This window comes from Thamnophis sirtalis, unplaced genomic scaffold (genome assembly GCF_051295495.1).
Source record: "Thamnophis sirtalis isolate CommonGarterSnake01/CBP01778 unplaced genomic scaffold, rThaSir2_p1.2 scaffold_2, whole genome shotgun sequence".
NCBI classification, from domain to species: domain Eukaryota; kingdom Metazoa; phylum Chordata; class Lepidosauria; order Squamata; family Natricidae; genus Thamnophis; species Thamnophis sirtalis.
Genome location: NW_028261382.1, coordinates 133,034,049 through 133,051,840, shown reverse-complemented (window position 1 = coordinate 133,051,840; position 17,792 = coordinate 133,034,049). Strand labels below are relative to the sequence as shown.

At 38.5% G+C, this 17,792-nt stretch overlaps 3 protein-coding genes across 6 annotated transcripts in view; 1 reads left to right on the top strand and 2 right to left on the bottom strand.

The window, feature by feature from the left end:
• Positions 1-5,578, bottom strand: part of UBE2W (ubiquitin conjugating enzyme E2 W) — a 31,256-nt gene extending 25,678 nt beyond the window's left edge. For both annotated transcript variants that reach the window (XM_087706939.1, XM_087706941.1), the window contains exon 1: positions 5,413-5,578. In XM_087706939.1, the coding sequence (XP_087563065.1) occupies positions 5,413-5,427 (15 nt within the window). In that variant the 5' untranslated portion in view covers positions 5,428-5,578. The remainder of the gene's footprint in view (positions 1-5,412) is intronic.
• GDAP1 (ganglioside induced differentiation associated protein 1) overlaps positions 1-17,792 on the top strand; it is a 357,570-nt gene that overhangs the window by 183,622 nt on the left and 156,156 nt on the right. The gene's annotated exons all lie outside the window — the stretch shown is intronic.
• On the bottom strand, positions 9,848-17,618 carry ELOC (elongin C). 3 transcript variants are annotated; one of them, XM_014053130.2, is made up of 4 exons: positions 17,507-17,618; positions 12,586-12,628; positions 11,406-11,549; positions 9,848-10,286 (listed from the first exon to the last, which is right to left on the bottom strand). In XM_014053130.2, exons 2-4 carry the CDS (start codon positions 12,587-12,589, stop codon positions 10,096-10,098), a joined length of 339 nt encoding a protein of 112 aa, XP_013908605.1. In that variant the 5' UTR covers positions 12,590-12,628; positions 17,507-17,618; the 3' UTR covers positions 9,848-10,095. The 3 variants fall into 3 exon arrangements, with proteins under 3 accessions (XP_013908605.1, XP_013908607.1, XP_013908606.1); XM_014053132.2 differs by having other exon boundaries at positions 17,473-17,586; XM_014053131.2 differs by lacking the exon at positions 17,507-17,618 and adding an exon at positions 17,333-17,439.

Below are 17,792 nucleotides of genomic sequence, written 5' to 3'. Positions count from 1 at the left end.
CTAGATAAAGTAGAAGAATGTGGGTTAGACAGCATCACCACCAGATAGATTCGTAACTGGCTGACCAACCGCACTCAACGTGTAGTCCTCAATGGAACTGCATCTTCATGGAGGGAAGTATGCAGTGGAGTACCTCAAGGCTCTGTTTTGGGCCCAGTACTCTTCAACATCTTCATCAATGATTTGGATGAGGGAATAAAAGGGGAACTCATCAAATTTGCAGATGACACCAAGCTGGCAGGAATAGCCAACACTCCAGAAGATAGGCTGAAGATACAGAAGGATCTTGACAAACTTGAACATTGGGCACTATCTAATAAAATTAAATTCAATGGTGAAGAGTAAGATTCTATATTTAGGCAACAAAAATGAAATGCACAGGTACAGTATAGGTGGTACCTTGCTCAACATTAGTAACTATGAAAGGGATCTTGGAGTCCTAGTGGACAACCATTTAAATATGAGCCAGCAGTGTGCAGCAGCTTCCAAAAAAGTCAACAGTTCTAGGCTGCATAAACAGAGGGATAGAATCAAGATCACATGAAGTGTTAATACTACTTTATAATGCCTTGGTAAGGCCACACTTGGAATACTGCATTCAGTTTTGGTCACCACGATGTAGAAAAGATGTGGAGACTCTAGAAAGAGTGCAGAGAAGAGCAACAAAGATGATTAGGGGAGTGGAGACTAAAACATATGAAGAACGGTTGCAGGAACTGGGTATGTCTAGTTTAATAGAAAGGACTAGGGGAGACATGAGAGCAGTGTTCTAATATCTCAGGGGTTGCCACAAAGAAGAAGGAGTCAAACTATTTTCCAAGGCACCTGAGGGTAGAACAAGAAGCAATGGATGGAAACTAATCAAGGAGAGAAGCAACTTAGAACTGAGGAGAAATTTCCTGACAGTTAGAACAATTAATCAATGGAACAGCTTGCCTCCAGAAGTTGTGAATGCCCCAACACTGGAAGTCTTTAAGAAGATGTTGGATAGCCATTTGTCTGAAACGGTATAGGGTTTCCTGCCTAGGCAGGGGGTTGGACTAAAAGACCTCCAAGGTCCCTTCCAACTCTGCTATTGTATTGTATTGTATTGTATTGTATTGTATTGTATTGTATTGTAGTGTGTTTTGTGTGTGTGTGTGTGTGTGTGTGTTGAAGACTTAAGTAATCCTTGGCATTTATAATTCTTTGGTTTCATCAGCTACTTAAAGGATGTCTTCAGATCTTTGTTGCTCATAGATTTCAGTGTGAAAGTATATTATTTTAATTCTGTAAATCATTTTTGAGGAGCAGACTACAACTTCAATAATTCTTAAATACTATTAAAAGTCAAATACTGAAAGAGTTTAGCAGGCATATTGACTTTAGACCAACTCATGGATTAAGACAATTTTTTTAACATATCCTATGCACCAAGATAAATAAATCATTTATCAGATGTAAGTCACTGGCAATATTTACAATTACAGCATTTGCTAACATTATTTGGAAGAACAGCATTTTCAGTTTCTAAGACACTTGAGGTACTGTAACAGCTTGTTAAGTTCTTTAAACTTAAAAAACCTATTATTACTTTTTATATATAGTTATCAATAAATCAATTCAATAAGCAAAGGTTAAAAAAAGTGTAAAATAGAATTAGATATTCCTATATTATCTAGATAATGGGAGAGTGTCTTAATTTCTGTAGCAAGAATGTCAGTGGAAGTGGATCTCCGATTACAATTTATACAACAAAAACTATTTAGAATTTATTGGCTACATTTGTATCGTTCTAAACAACTATCGTCCAGTCTCCAACCTCCCCTTTGTGGGGAAGGTTGTTGAGAAGGTGGTGGCCTTTCAGCTCCAGCGGTCCTTGGAGGAAGCTAGTTATCTTGATCCATTCCAGTCTGGCTTCAGGCCTGGCTACAGCACAGAAACCGCTTTGGTCGCATTGACTGATGATCTCTGGAGAGCCAGGGATGGAGGCCATGCCTCCATCCTGGTACTCCTGGACCTCTCGGCGGCTTTCGATACCATCGACCATGGTATCCTTCTGCGACGACTGCGGGAGGTGGGGGTGGGAGGCACTGTTTTACGGTGGTTCTCCTCTTACCTCTTGGACAGGTCGCAGTCGGTGTTAGTCGGAGGGCAGAGATCGACCCCTAGGCCCCTAACATATGGGGTGCCGCAGGGCTCGGTCCTGTCCCCCCTACTTTTTAATATCTACATGAAACCGCTGGGCGAGATCATTCGACGGCACAGGATAAAATACCACCAGTATGCGGACGATACACAGTTGTATCTGTCCGCCCCGTGCCAACTCAATGAAGCGATGTACGTGATGAGCCAGGGCCTTGAGGCTGTTAGAGACTGGATGGGGGTTAACAAGCTTGTGCTCAATCTGGATAAGACCGAGTGGCTGCTGTGCTTCCCTCCCACTAATTGGCCAAGTGTTCCATCTCTCAGGCTGGGGGGGTCAAATACTACGCCCCTCAGACAGGGTCCGCAACTTGGGAGTCCTCCTGGACCCACAGCTGACTTTTGAACACCATTTGTAAGCTGTGACCAGGGGGGCATTTGCCCAGGTTCGCCTGGTGCACCAGTTGCGTCCCTACCTGAACCGGGAGGCTCTCACAAGTCACTCGTGCCCTTGTGACCTCTAGGCTGGAGTACTGCAATGTGCTCTACATGGGGCTGCCCTTGAAGAGTATTCGGCGACTGCAGCTAGTCCAGAATGCGGCCGCGCGAGCGATCGTGGGTGCACCTAGATTCACCCACATAACACCTATCCTCCGCGAGCTGCACTGGCTACCTGTTGATCTCCGGGTACGCTTCAAGGTGCTAGTTGTCACCTACAAAGCCCTTCATGGTATTGGATCTGGGTACTTGAGAGACCGCCTACTGCCAATTACCTCCACTCGACCAATTAGATCCCACAGATTAGGCCTCCTCCGAGTTCCATCAGCCAGTCAATGTCGACTGGCAACCACGCGGAGGAGAGCCTTCTCTGTGGCAGCTCCGACCCTATGGAACGAACTCCCCGTGGAGATTCGTACCCTCACCACCCTCCAGACCTTCCGCATAGCCCTTAAAACCTGGCTGTCCCGACAGGCCTGGGGCTAAAGACCCTAACCCTCCCCGAATAGTATGAATGTTGTGCTTTTAACGATGTATTGTCTTATATGTAACTTGGTTTGTCCTCCCCTCCCCCTGAACTGTGAGCCGCCCTGAGTCCCCCCAGGGAAAAGGGCGGCATACAAATAAAGTATCTTAAATCTTAAATTTCCTATAGATATAGGCTTTGCATGGACAAATATAATGAAATATTGGACTACTTTATACAGAATAAAGTAGGTTAAAACAATCATATAAATGTATCACAACGATATGTCTTCAATATTTACATTAGACAAGTATATAGAATTGTAACTGTTTATCGTTCTAAAAGACACATTACATTTTCGTATTTTTTCACTTTTTGTGAAAGTACTTTTTATGTGTGTTTTTTCTCTCTTTGACAATATATGTAACATTATCACTATTATTTTTGGGTACTGTATTGTCCTTTTTATTAATTCAAAAAGCAATAAAAATAAATACAACACCGTAGAAAACAGTTATGGTGATGTTTTTCAATGGATAAGGGGAGAAAGCAAATGGGCTATTACAAGAAGATTTGCCATGGCCAATTAGCTGACCAGCAGGAGGTTGACTTCCTAATTCCAACATAAAGGCAAAACAGAAATGTCAGTTAGAATTTCACAACTCATACATACTTGTTTTTGAATGTGCATGCAATCAAAGTGTCTAAGACAACAGTAATAAACTACTTAGTGGGGAGAACAGATCATCTTGGACCTATTTCACTTATGTCCACCACTCTTTTGAACTTGGCTCCGTTGATGACCCTGAAATCCAGGGATTACATTGACATCCCTGAAGTCAGGGTAATTTATGTAGGTGTCTTCAATCTTGGCAATTTTAAGCCTTGGTGGATTTCAACTACCAGAATTCCCCAGCCAGCAAAGCTGGCTAGGGAATTCTGGGAGTTGAAGTCCACCAAGGCTTAAAGCTGCCACAGTTGGAGACCACTGGTCTATGGACCAAATAATTAGAACTCTATCTTCATATGGAGAATGATATATCCAATGGTAACTGCAGTGGGCTACTGTCACTCCTTACAAAAACAAAATGTGCCATGATTAACGGGGACACACACACACACACACACACACACACACCAAGACTTCCTGACCTCTCCCTCTTTCTCACATGCAAGCGCTCCATCAAAAACTACTCCTCCTCCAAACTTCCAGAGCAGCAAAGAAAAGGGTTTCTTATCTCATTTCATGAAGCAAGGACAGGCCTGCCTCAGCCAGTAGGTACCTTTTATTGCCCCTTCCCACATTCACCTATGATGGCCAAATATGGCTTTTTCAGGCTCCTGCCTCCGTGTGTGCATTTTTTCCAATGAGACAAACTGAGACAGGAAGATCATTTTATTACAATTTATCAGAATATTCAGACAAAAGGGATTCCTCAAAGAGGGAACCCCAATCTTTATCTTACATCCCCTTTTACAGTCAACATAACAAAGAAACCTGAAAGAGGAAAGTTGATTGGATAGGGTAACAGCATACATGTTTATTAAAATGAGGTCTGAGGGGGAATAAATTGTAAGGAGAAAGGTTGTTTAGGGTTCACAAGAGATAAGCCAGACCCCAATTTGTACTAACAAACTTTTCTTTTCAGGATTCTAGTCTCCAGCTTGTTCATCAGTTTAGGAACGTTAAAAGCTAATAAATCTTGAACATCACTTTAAAATAAAGAATATAAATCAGATTAAAATACAAAGTGACTATGTTAGTTGGCAAATAATAAAACCCATGTTATTTGCCCCTCACCTACCAACCAAGACAGGCCGAATACAGCCCCAAGTCTTCGAAAACCACACCTAGGAAAACAGCCACCTGCTCTCTCACCCGGCGAAGCCCAACCTCGCCCGCCGCCTCCGTCCACCCCCGCCTTTCTTAAGCTTTCGAGCCGCAGGACAGCCCGGCTTTTTCTCTCCCGTCTCCTGCCCCTTCCTCAAGCCGCGAAGGGAGACGAAGACGGGGAGGGCAGAGCTCTCTCTCCTTCCTGGCCTTGTCTGTCCCCCACCCCTCGCCCGGCTTCTCGCCCGTCCCTTCAGGACGAAGTTCCTCTCTTTCCCCAACCGCTCGGGCAGGAAACACCAGAGCAGCTGCCAACCGCCGCCGCTTCACGGAAGTCAGCGCAGGCGAGAGGGGCGAGAGCCTCCGGTCCAACCTTCACCAACTCCTGCTTGACGGCAGAGCGGCTCCCTCAGCTCCGCTCTTCTCCCTAGTCCCGAGAGAGTCACCTGGGGACGAAGGGACGCGCCACTCCAGTCTGCCGCAGGCTGCTCACCTGCATAGACGCCATGATGGATCCGCCTCCCCACACGGTCCGCTTTCGGCGCCGCCGGCCGGGACCGGGAGAGACGTAGGGCGACGGCGACGGCGGCAGGAACGCCGGCACTCTTCCTCGGTCGCTTCCTTCTCCTCCTCGCCTCTCCCCCCAACCCCCTACGGGTCACGTGGGAACTCCGGCCATCCCGTGGAAAGCGCGCATGCGCCCCGAAGCCCTGCCGTAGTCGGTGCCAGGTGGGCACGGGACGTCTTCGAGCGGGTTGTTAAAATTCTGGCCTTCCTTAAAAAAAAAAAAAAGATTCAAAAGCCAACCGTAGCTCCTCTCGTTACGGCGTCAGAACTCAGTAAGGCCGTAGGCCACGTGCGTGCTATGCTGGCTTCCGGAGTGTAGGGTGCCAGGCGGTTTATTAAAAAATAGGTGTGTATATCTTCGTGGGCGCACCAGACATCGCATGCCCTTTAAGTGTTTTCTCCGACTACAGCCTTGCATCTGGAAGGAGTGTCCAAAAAACCTCACCGAGGAGGTGAGGTCACCCATTGTAGGGCTCGACTTAGTAAGCTTGGAGGAGAAGCAAACGCATTTTGGTTGCCACCTGGAATCTCGTCCATATCTCCAGCAATGACATCACAAGTGACCTACGTTTCAGATACAGCATATAGTTAGATAGACCTACCTTCAAAATATGTGCTTACATTTGACAGGCTATAAAAATAGCTTTCCGTTTATTCTAGACAAAATATATTATCACAGAATAGAAATAATTAGCTTAGATAATGTATAGGAAATGACAACATGCCATAATAAATAACTTTGTTTTCTGGTAGTGCCTAGTTTTTCGTTATTCAAGGAAGGTATAATCTACAAGTAAGTAAAATCTTTCAAATATACCTGGACAAGGAATTTGAAATCCTAATGTTTTTGTCAGAAATAAATACATTTTAACAATTCATTAAAGCTTTGAAGTACAGAACATTTGCTAATGTGGCACATGATATACAAAAACATAGGTTAATATGGATCTTGAACTTGACATTTAAAAAAAAAGCATTTGCCATAATCTTTATTGAAATTCCACTGGCTAATGGAGTAATTTTGTGTAGTGATTAAGGCATTGGGGAGATTGAGTTCTAGTTCCACCTTGAGTATGAAACTAGCTGGATGATCTTGGGTCAGTCACTCATTCTCAGCCCTAGAAAGTAGGCAACGGCAAACAATTTCTGGGAAAAAAATAGCTAAGAAAACAGCAGGGTCTAGCCTTTGTACTAGGTATGGGAATCAGTACAAGTTCTCTTAAGTTTTCACGTTCTGCAAACTGTTATTCATTGTTAGGTTTGGAATACAAGAATTGCTAAATCCCGTTTTCCTTTTCAAGTTTTTAAAAAATGTTTGATTTCATTTTTTTACAAATAAGATACTTTATAGCTTGTATACTAATATGCATTCAAAATGTCCATTTCACTCTTTTAAGTAAATCAATAACATAACATAATTGTTTTCCTTAGAACTGAAGTGCCATTAATGATGGTGCAATATATTGCTAACATGTTAATAAAATATGATTTTCAAACTTATTTTGATATATAGACATTAAATGTATGGCCAGGCAGTCAGCTTGGGGTTACCATTGACTCAAAGGCACTAAAAAGTCTATCTGAAGGAAACAATTAAAACGGAGTGTTCGGAAGCATAATTAATTTTAAATATCTATTAAATTACCTTATTTAATACTAATCTACAACTAATCCTGTAAGCATATAATTAACATATACTGTCACTACACACTGAGTAAAGTCTAATAACAATAGACTAAATTTGGAAAATAGTATGTTTCATGAGACAATATGTGGTTCCACTTCAGTATGGGAATACATCCCTATGAATGTTTTAAGTGGAATAGTTTTTCAGTGTAAAGTATGTAGAAATAACACTTAGCTTTGTATGTGTAGAGACAGCTTCCTATCAGCTGTAGACCTGGATGGTTCAAATTTTACCAATTTCACATTTCATAAATAAATGAATATTTGAACATCTTAACACAATTAACATATTTCTGTATTTCCCTCACAGCATAGTTGTTCATACCTCTTACCCAATGTAATGGAAGATTTATATTCACATTCTTTTGTTGGGCCAGTTGCATGGCAACTAACATTTGCAGTAACTGGAGACCACCTCACTATGAGCAGTATACCTTAACAGATTTATTCCAGTTTCTCCTATCTTCAACGTATGCAAAACTAGAAACTACTACTGGGAGCATTTGGAAACAAAACTGAATGATTTACTTTTTGTTTTCACTATGCACCTTCCTCATTTTTCAAAAAGAGAAAGAATAATCCTGAAATAAAACACATTACACTATACTTTCTGAATACAAGGACAAGTGAACAATATTCAGAATAGATTAAAAAAAAAACTTAACTTGTGTATGACAAATAGAACAGGAATATTGGCCTGGAAAATCAATAAATCAAGAACAAAGGGATTAATGTAAGGTTCTAGACCAAATTGTGCCAGAAGGTACTGTTACTGAAAATATCTACTTGGACTGTAAGTAGTATTTGCTTATGTTTACTTGCATCAGTTCTAAATGGGGAACTAGTATACGCAAGAGTTGAATGTTAAGTTCAACTAGAAAAGCTGGATCTCTAGATTTTCCCCCACCCAATATCATGCCTTGTCTTGGCCTGAATAAATACATTATGAAAAATATATAAAATTATGGCAAAGCATATTTATCAAGATCTTTTACTTGACCATGCAATTAATATTATAATTGATGTAAAAGTCAGCAGACAAGAAACAGGGAGATTGTAATTTCTAGTTTTGACTTAGGCATGAAACCACTCAGTTGAGTGATCTTGGGCCAGATATACTCTCAACCCTAAGAAGGCAGCACTGGTAAGCCACTTCTTAAATATTCCAAGAAAATTGCAGAGACTAGTCTAGGTAGTCACCAGGAATCAAAACTAACTCAAAAGACAACAAAAAGAAAAAAGAAAAAAAAGCTTTATTCCACAAGGTCCCTCTAAAAAATTAAGTATTTAAAGCAATCTTTCATAACTCCCCACCCCATTTTTTTAAAAAACTGAGCAGATGCCTTAGTTTGAACTCACATCAAATCTGTGGAGCTTTACTAGTAGTTTCTTTTTACCTGATTGCATATAAATTTATTATACTTTTTAATTCAAAACTATTTTATATAATGCTTATTAAACAGAAGTTTAAAAAAAAAAGTATTGAGGCTGAACTAGCCTGGTGCAGTTGGAATGGTCTGATTCATGGTCAGAATAGGATAGTAGAAAGTTCTTTGAAACATCCTCATACCACTGTAGCCAATCAGCAATATCCAAAATGAACTTAACAAAACTTATTGTAACCAGTTCTCAAACACAACAAAAACAATGGATAAAAATAGTATTTAACTCATACTCTATACTTTCCAGAGATTATGTATAAACTGCTACATAAAATAATGCCCTAAGCTATATTGTCCCGTAATATGTGCCTAGTTGGTTCAATCTGGCAGGATTAGCATATCCCAGGCTCCATTGATTAATGTTGTATTTTGGGACCCTGAAAGTATGTCTTATGTAGCAGCATCTATACTCTGAAATAAGGTTCCTCCCAAGATCTGAACAGCCTCACCCTAATGAGATTTCAAAAGGCCTTAATGATGTTGATCTTCATTAGGGATTTGGTGAGGATGGTTGATGTATGTTTTTTCCTTCCCTTGTATCCATCCAAGTTTGTTTTCTCTATGTTAATTTCTTTGATTTTTATTTTTTGTACTGTATTGTTATGTGTTTTTAACAATTTGTAAACCGTCCAGAATTGCTGGGAGTCAGATGGCATATGGATTTAATAAATTATTATTTACTGCAAATAATGAAGTCCAGTTATGATTGAAAATCTTATTATTCAGGATGAGGTTTGCTCATGTTAAATTGAGATGTGTCATTCTATCACAGTCCTCTATTTTACATTTGACAGTATAGCTGGGAATCATCATTTTATAAAGCCTATAGATAAATTTATAAAGATTACTAAAAGTAAAGAAGAACTGGAAGTATGGGAAAAGCCATAATAGATTACTGTGTAAATGTAATGCCTACCAAGATTGAACATACAAGTAAAGTATTGCAACAAATGTGTTATAAGCATAGTTATATACCATTTTTACAATTACAACATAAGTCCATTTTATTATTAGCACAATCTGAGAATATGCTAACATAAAATTCCAGCCTCCACTCCTCCCCAACACATTTGTAGCATACCCCAATATTGAGCATTCCAAGTGAGGAAGTCTGATTCATCCCCGGAGGGGATTCCATCTTTAACTCTGAACTGTTCTCAGAAAGAAGTAATTTCAGCAAATTCATAGCGGTGATAACATAATTATTTTTTTTGCTGAAGGATAAGGCAAAGGTCATGCATAACTTGGCATGTTTATTTATCAATTGGTAAGAAGTCCGTACTTGTGTAGGCAGCAAAACAAAATTGAGCATGAATGGTTCCTATGCAAAACCACTGTGAGAAATATCCTTCACAGTGATGAGTACAGTTCTTGGCCAAACATATAAAACATGCTATACGAAAAAGTTGCTAACTAAACATATGTATTAAATACTGGAAGGGAAAGGGGGTGGTTTACATTTTTATTATAATTTATTCTATTTAACAATCTAAGAAGTTTGCAGCCATCAGCAGTTCCAGTGCAATCTCAGGTGCAATTGGAAATTCAGGAATCTCTGTGGAGCTGTTAGTGTAGCGAACCTTATAGGTGAAATACATGCATACTTTAGATAGGACGTGAGAAGGAATCTCTCTGAAATTCACTTCGTTTGTTTCATTTTCAGCAAACTGCCCTGTGCACATAAAAAACAAAGATAACTCATCAGTATTTTTTTGACAAAGGTTTAATTCAGAAGTATGTGTGTGTTGTATTTGTATGAATATACATATAATTTAATGAAACCACTGCTACTTGAACTTCTGCATTTTAGATTTGTTGTCTTCTTTATCTTTTATAATTATTTAAATTTGATCAACCTGAACAAATTCAGAATGAGTTTTCAGATATAATCATTTGACCTTAGGAATTTTTTTTAATAAAGCCTGTCAAACCAATCCTTATTGCAACTTGTTTTAATTGTACCATTGGATCTAATCAGAAGAAAATCAGTTAACTTTTTGAATATAATGCACTAATAAATAACATTGCCCTTTTCAGGCACTATTTTTACAAACGCATACACACACACTGCACATTCACCTGTACATATAAAGAAAGCTGAAAACTGCACTATTAAAAGTTAAGTATTTGTCATAAATTTGAATTAAAACTCATTTTGATAGTTGTTGATTATCTGTGAATTTTATTCCTAGAATAAAATTGTAATAAGCATGATTGAACATATGTGAAATATAAATGAAAGTGATATGAAATATAAGCTCCTTCGCCTCATAAATCTGGCTTGTAGGAATCCAAATCTATTTTATAGATTTAGTGGACAGGGCAGATAGAATAATACATTTGTTAGGAAATGGCTACAGTGAGGAAGGAAAACTCATCCTATCAGTGATATCCCTTGTAACAGCAAATACACTCTCAGTCTCTATAGAATTGTACAATTATTATTATTAGCAGAATGAATATGGACATTATTTTTCCATAATGTATATAATTGACCCAAATTGGTATTATGACTAACTCAAAACTGATCCCCTTTCAAAAAAACAAAAACTGATCTATAGAAAAGTATCTAAAGCTTAGAAACTTTCCTTTGGTAATACTGGAAAATCCCTATGATTCCAAGACCATTTTCACTTTTGTTTGGGCACATAGTCTCTGACTGGAATTGAAATACTAAATTCTACCAAACTGTACTGTTCTTTTTGAGAAACTGATTCCAAAGATTACTCTACTATTAAAAGACCCAAAAAAATCTCAATCCCAGTTTTTCAGAAATGAGTGTTATACCAACCTGGGCCACTTAACATTGCCTTTATTGTTCCTGATGTGAGCGCATGCTCTCGTTTAACAATGAATTCATGGCCATCAGAAGATATCAACTTCACATACATAGCATCAGGGCCTTCACACCCTCCATATGTTTTCTCTTCTCCATCTACAATATGGAATGAATGAAGAATTTCAATTTATGACTATTAGAAGGTTTAACAATTAAATAATAAACAATGAATTTATTATATATATAGTTTGGTATGGAGAACCTGTTTGGTGTAGTGGCTAAGGTTAGGGTTAGAAACTAGAAGGCTGAGTTTCATGCCTTATGCATGAAATGTAAATGGTTACTTTGGGCAAGTGACTCTCAGCCTAACCCACCTGATAGGATAGTTGTTGGGGGGGGGAATAGGAGGAAGGAGGGGTATTATATAGGTTTGCTTCCTTGAGTTAAGGTAATAAAAGTGGGATAAAAATCAAATAAATATATATGAGAATGGCAGCAAGTCCAACATGTAAATATGATATTGAGTTATATATTGTTTGTGATAAATACTGTAAGAGTTCTTATCTCAAGTTGCTTTAATACTAGGTGGACACTAATCTACTAACCTGAAATATTTCAAAATACTATAGCATTCCTTGGTAGTATTCAAATCTGATGAACTTTAAAAAGGCATCCTTATCAACATTTTGAGATCATTATCGTACATACTTTATAACAGGAAATAAATTTTAAAAGATAAAATTTAAATATAGATAATAATTCCAGTACACTATAAAGCAGAATGAAGTCTAGTGTTTTTTATTATACCCATCCTTCCTACAGGTACTGGCAATCTTTGTTTTTTTTAAAAAATATTTCACCTGTCAGAATAACAATTTATCTCCAAATAAGGTGAGAAAAAACAATTCTTAAGTTTTAAAGGGGGGGAGGCATTGAGGAAGTGATACATATATCTAAATAATGTAAGATTACAAAAGTGTCATTTTGCCATTCAGCAAGCAAAACAAGCCTTAAAAGATACTCCATGACAAACAATTGCAATCATAATTAATATATTAATTACTACTCTGAATTGTCATCCAAATTTTCATTTAAACATGACTGGAAGTAAAATTAGCACTTTTATGATATATTGAATATGTTCTTAATAAGCAAAGATACTTCTAAAGGATATTTTTGTCAATATCCTTACCCATCTCTTCTTAACAAATGCCTTTGGAGCTTTTAAACAGGATCTGAAAACAAATGGAAAAGTACATACATATTCAAGTTCATTATGGAAAAAAAAATTGTCTAGTGGCAGTACAAGGTCACTAACTACAGTCCTTCCAACAGTTGGTAGTGACATCAAAGAAAAACATGATTTAGCTATGTTTACTGTATTATATTAAAATACCATCTATAGCAACGTGTTTACATTACTACCTCTTAATTTGAGGCCAAGGTTATCTAAGAATCCTTAATGCAGTTATGAATTTGACTGGCCAATCATATGCCTGGCTAAAATCTTATCTAGATACTGTATCCCCAGAAACATTTACAATAGATTTCAATGTAGTTCATTTACAATGTCACAGGCAACCACAGTCACATGATGACTACTTCACTGCTAGCTTCTCACAAAGTGGGGAAGTTAGCAAGGAAAGGTGCAAGTCACTCTGGTACATTGTTCTCCTCTGCAGCGAATACTCTTGCCTGTGTACAACCTCTCCCAGCCCTCTCAAACCTCCACTAATTCACTCCCCCAGTTCCCTCATCTCACCCACAGCATGAGCTAGGCCTCCCAAGCCCTCCCAGCCTCTGTGCCAACTCTGGGCTCCTTACCTGGGACTCCCTCTGCTTCCCCCTCAACAACCCACATGTCCTCAGTTAACATAATAGCCACTGGACCTGGGATTACCACAGGATTGCCATTGCTAAATGATGATCATGTGACACTGCATTTTATGATTGCATCGCATAGCAATGGCAGTCCCACTCTCAATTGCTGTCAAGAACTATTTTATACTATATAGATTATGTTATAATGTTATCTGCAGATTAATTAACTAAATAAAGTTTTTCCTGAAGGACTTTTAATAGACATTCAAATTATCATGGGAAATGTTATCAAAATAAGAGACAAAAACTGATAAATGAGAAAATGCATACCCCGTTTCCCTGAAAATAGGACCTCCCTAGATAATAAGCACAATCAGGCTTTTGAGTGCATGCGCTAAAATAAGCCGTCCCTGAAAATATTGCAACACAGCAGTAGCCATGAAGTGACCATGCTTGCCGTCTCCTGTACCTCAAAAATAGTAAGACCGCCTCGAAAATAAGGCCAAGTGCTTATTTTGGGGGTCAATATAAAATAAGACCTTATCTTATTTTGGGGAAACATGGTAGCTCAGGGTTGAAATGACTGGGTCTTTGGTGCTCTCTAAGCTTGGTTGTTTTCTTGCAGATGTTTCATTACCCAAACTAATAACATCATCAATAACAAGCATGTCAGATGATTTAATTCAGTCTTCCAGAACTTAATACCTATCAGATACAATCTAAAGGCCAAAGATAAGTGTCTAGAAAGGTTCTTTCAAGGTTGACTCATCCTTCCATCATTCCAAGGAAGGTAAAATGAGGACCCAAATTGTTGGGGGCAATACGCTGACTCTGTATACTCTTAAAGAGGGCTGTAAAGCACTGTAAAGCGGTATATAAATCTTAGTGCTATTGCTATTTAAAACATCCATGGCATTGCTTGCACAGAGCCAAGATGATAAAATGATTGGATTAAGAGTGCCTGGGTTCTTGTCAGAGGTTACTTGGTGACTGTAGCCTATAGAACATAGAATATCAGCATTAGAAGGGACCTTGGAGGTATTCTAGTCCAACTCCCTGCTTGAGCAGGAGACCCTATACTATTAGCCAGGTAGCTGTCCAGGCTCTTCTTAAAAGCCTCAAGTGATAAAGCACCCACAATTTCTGAAAGCTAGCTGTTCTACTGATTGATTGTTTTCACTGCCAAGAAATTTTATAAAAGCCTATATAAATATAGTCTTCATTCACTCTTAGCCCAATCTATTTAATCAAGCTGTTATGTGGATACAGGATAGTACACTTCACCATAAAATAAATGGATAGATACTCAGCCAGTACAGGAATTTCTTTCACATACTGATATTATTTTTATTAAAAAACATGTAACCTTGGCCAGATGTAACCTTGATTTTCAGAATAAATCTTACTTTTGGCAAAAATACTGTCCAAATTATCAGAATACAAGTATGATAATTGCCAATAAGGAACAGTTCATATTGTATGTGTATTCTTACATAAAGTGTATCAATATTATATCTATGTATTTACATTGCTATATAAATATAGATATATTCATTCTTGAATTTACAAGTATATTTTTCAGGATAAATCCCCAATCCACACATATTGGATGACACCTCAAAATTCCTTACAGATAAAAACATAGTAATGATTAGGAAATTCTCATTCTAGGCAGCATGGCCAGAAGTAATAGCAATAGCAATAGCAGTTAGACTTATATACCGCTTCATAGGGCTTTCAGCCCTCTCTAAGCGGTTTACAGTGTCAGCATATTGCCCCCACAGTCTGGGTCCTCATTTTACCCACCTCGGAAGGATGGAAGGCTGAGTCAACCTTGAGCCAGTGAGATTAGAACCGCTGAACTGCAGCTAACAGTCAGCTGAAGTGGCCTGCAGTACTGCACTCTAACCACTGCGCCACCTTGGCTCTTGTAATGTTGTCAGCTGACTACTGTTAAAAATCCTGAAGGTATACAAATACTGTCCTCATTTAGAAGACAGAATTGTCTGTCTTGCCCTCTATACTATACAGAGATAGTGATCTTATTTAAAATTGAAATACACATAGAAAGAACAGAACTTAATTGTTTAACTTTGGTTAAGTCTGTGATGTGCCAAGTTGGGAATCAAGAACACAAGCCTTCCTATCAGCTAATTCCATGATTTACATATTGAATAAAACAATTAAGATTAAGAAATGCCTAATCAGATTTGGAGATTGCATGATTGCTTTCTCAGTTGATGAGTATACCAACAAAACTGGCACTGGACAAAGAAAATTACTTTGAATGCCATTTGCACAAAACCCTTCACCAATTTATTTGAATGTTTGGGAGGTATTATTCCTGTAGAAAGGCACTACTACCTGACTAGTTAATCTAATTTTGCCCAAAATTATACATGTTGCCTTTTAAAATATGAAATCAAAGATGTATGGTCAAAAAGCCCAGATCTCCTGAAAGTGGACATGCTTCATCTCATTAGAAAGCTACATTGTGTCTTCAGTTTCGGAATTATCAGATAAACATTTAAAAAGTTTTAGTTATTTTGGGCTGCTCATCCTAGTCCAAAAGAACTGTAAAATTCTTGACATAGTACTAGAAGTAATAATGCCAACTAACCTGGATAGTTTTTAAAAGGATTTGGATAACTTCATGGAGAACAGATACATCAAGGGCTTTTAACTTGAGACTCAAATACCTCTAAAATACCAATCTTAGCAAATGGTGAAAAGGATAATCCTCTATATCCTGTTTGCAAGAAACCTACAGGCATGGCTTGGGCATTGGGAAAAACAAAATGATAAACTTGGACTGACTTGTGTTTTTGAGATTTTAGATTTCTAAATCTTAAGTTGTAAACAGTTGCTAATTTAATCGGAATCAAAATCAGTTTTACCAAACTGGATCTGAAAAGATTTGCTTTTGTTGCTTGTGCACACACAAAGTGAAACTACATAGATGGCCCTTCCTCCAATGGTACCATTCAGATCGATAATTCTTATAATTTTTATCTAGCATGACAAAGGGCTACATTAACTGGACAATTTGGGGAAGTTGCAATCCTAATATTTTATTCATTCTTAGTGTGCTCCATATTAAGATAAGGCATATAGGTGTGATTTGGTTTTGATACATAATTTATAGCTGTACCTAATTTCCTAGCATTATATCTACAGTAACAGTCAGTTTGGTGCAGTGGTAAAGGCACCAAGCTACAAAGTGGAAAACTCTAGTTTCTAGTCTTGCCTTAGATACAAAGACAACTGTGACCGAGAGACAGTCACTTTCTCTCAGTTCTTAGGAAGAATGCAACAGTAAACCACTTCTTAAATCTTGCCAAAAAAAAAAAACCTGCAGAAATTTAGGCAGTTGGTAGCAGTCAACACTGTCTGCAAGGCACATGTACATTATATTCTGTATTCTTATTGCATGGATCATATTTTAAATCATGTTAAAAAAATATGGGAATTGTAGGAAGAACAGTTTTTTAAAAAATGAGGGAATAATATTACATTACCAAAGCTACCAGGCTTGATTCCTAAGATTTCAAATACACACAAATATAAACAAGATATTATGAACATCTTGCTATCAGAGTGGCTCATTTCATTTTAATCATAACGGAGAGGGGGGCAGAGAAGAATGCTAAAAAACAGAGGAAATAAATGATAGAAAAAAAAATATGTGTGGCAAAGTCACCCCAAGAGAAAAATCCATCCAGGAGTTCACAAATAATGAAGAGGTTGAATCCTACAGGAAAAAGATTGACATAAAGTCCTCTTAGTTCTTACAAAAAGGGAAAAAGGTGGAGCAAACCTTACAGGGTGCTTTTCAGTTGTCTAGATAGGTAGCAGCTCTGAGAATAAAAAGTATTCTCTGTCCTACTATCCCCATTGATATGTACTCATTTTATGTGATTCATGGCCATGTTTTACTTATTTGTACCAATCTCATTAGTTCATGTCTATACTAATACCTGTTACCTTGTGCATGGTTGACAAATAAATAAAATAAATGATTTCCAGGGGGTTCAGGGAGGAAAATTGAGACGGGGGTGCTTTTAAGAGGGCATCAATACATCCTATCATAGGCAATTTCCCAATGCAAGGTAAAGCACCGTTGGGGAAGGCTGGTTGAAGAGATTGAAGCCCGGGATTAAGTCACTTTCCGCCCAGCATCGACACCAGCCCCTTCCCACGGCTCTCGGCTCTCGAGTCCTCGTGACGAACAAAGCACGCAAGAAAGAAAGGTGTCTACCAGGCCGGACGCTGGTCGCGCTCCAACAACTCACCGCTCCCCAGCCGCAGAAATCCGCCAGGCAGCTTTTTAGGCACGACACCACTCCAGCCGGGACAATCCTCCTCAGAAACCACTTCCTGTAGGTCACCGATAACGATTTCCGGTTTCCGAAACGCAAGGCGTGGAACAAATACCATAGATATATAATATAGAGTAGCCCGCTATGGGCAGCAGCAACTGGGGCAATCTTTTCTTCAGTGGAGGGCGCGACGTTTTTACTAACGGTTATTGTAAAATGCCGACGAATGGTCCCTGTACAGATTTAAATTATTAGAGCT

Excerpts from the sequence above, each read along its gene's own strand:
- ELOC (XM_014053130.2), bottom strand. Across the intron at positions 10,287-11,405 it reads GGCAATGTTAAGTGGCCCAG|GGCAGTTTGCTGAAAATGAA; the intron begins GTTGGTATAACA and ends TTATGTGCACAG.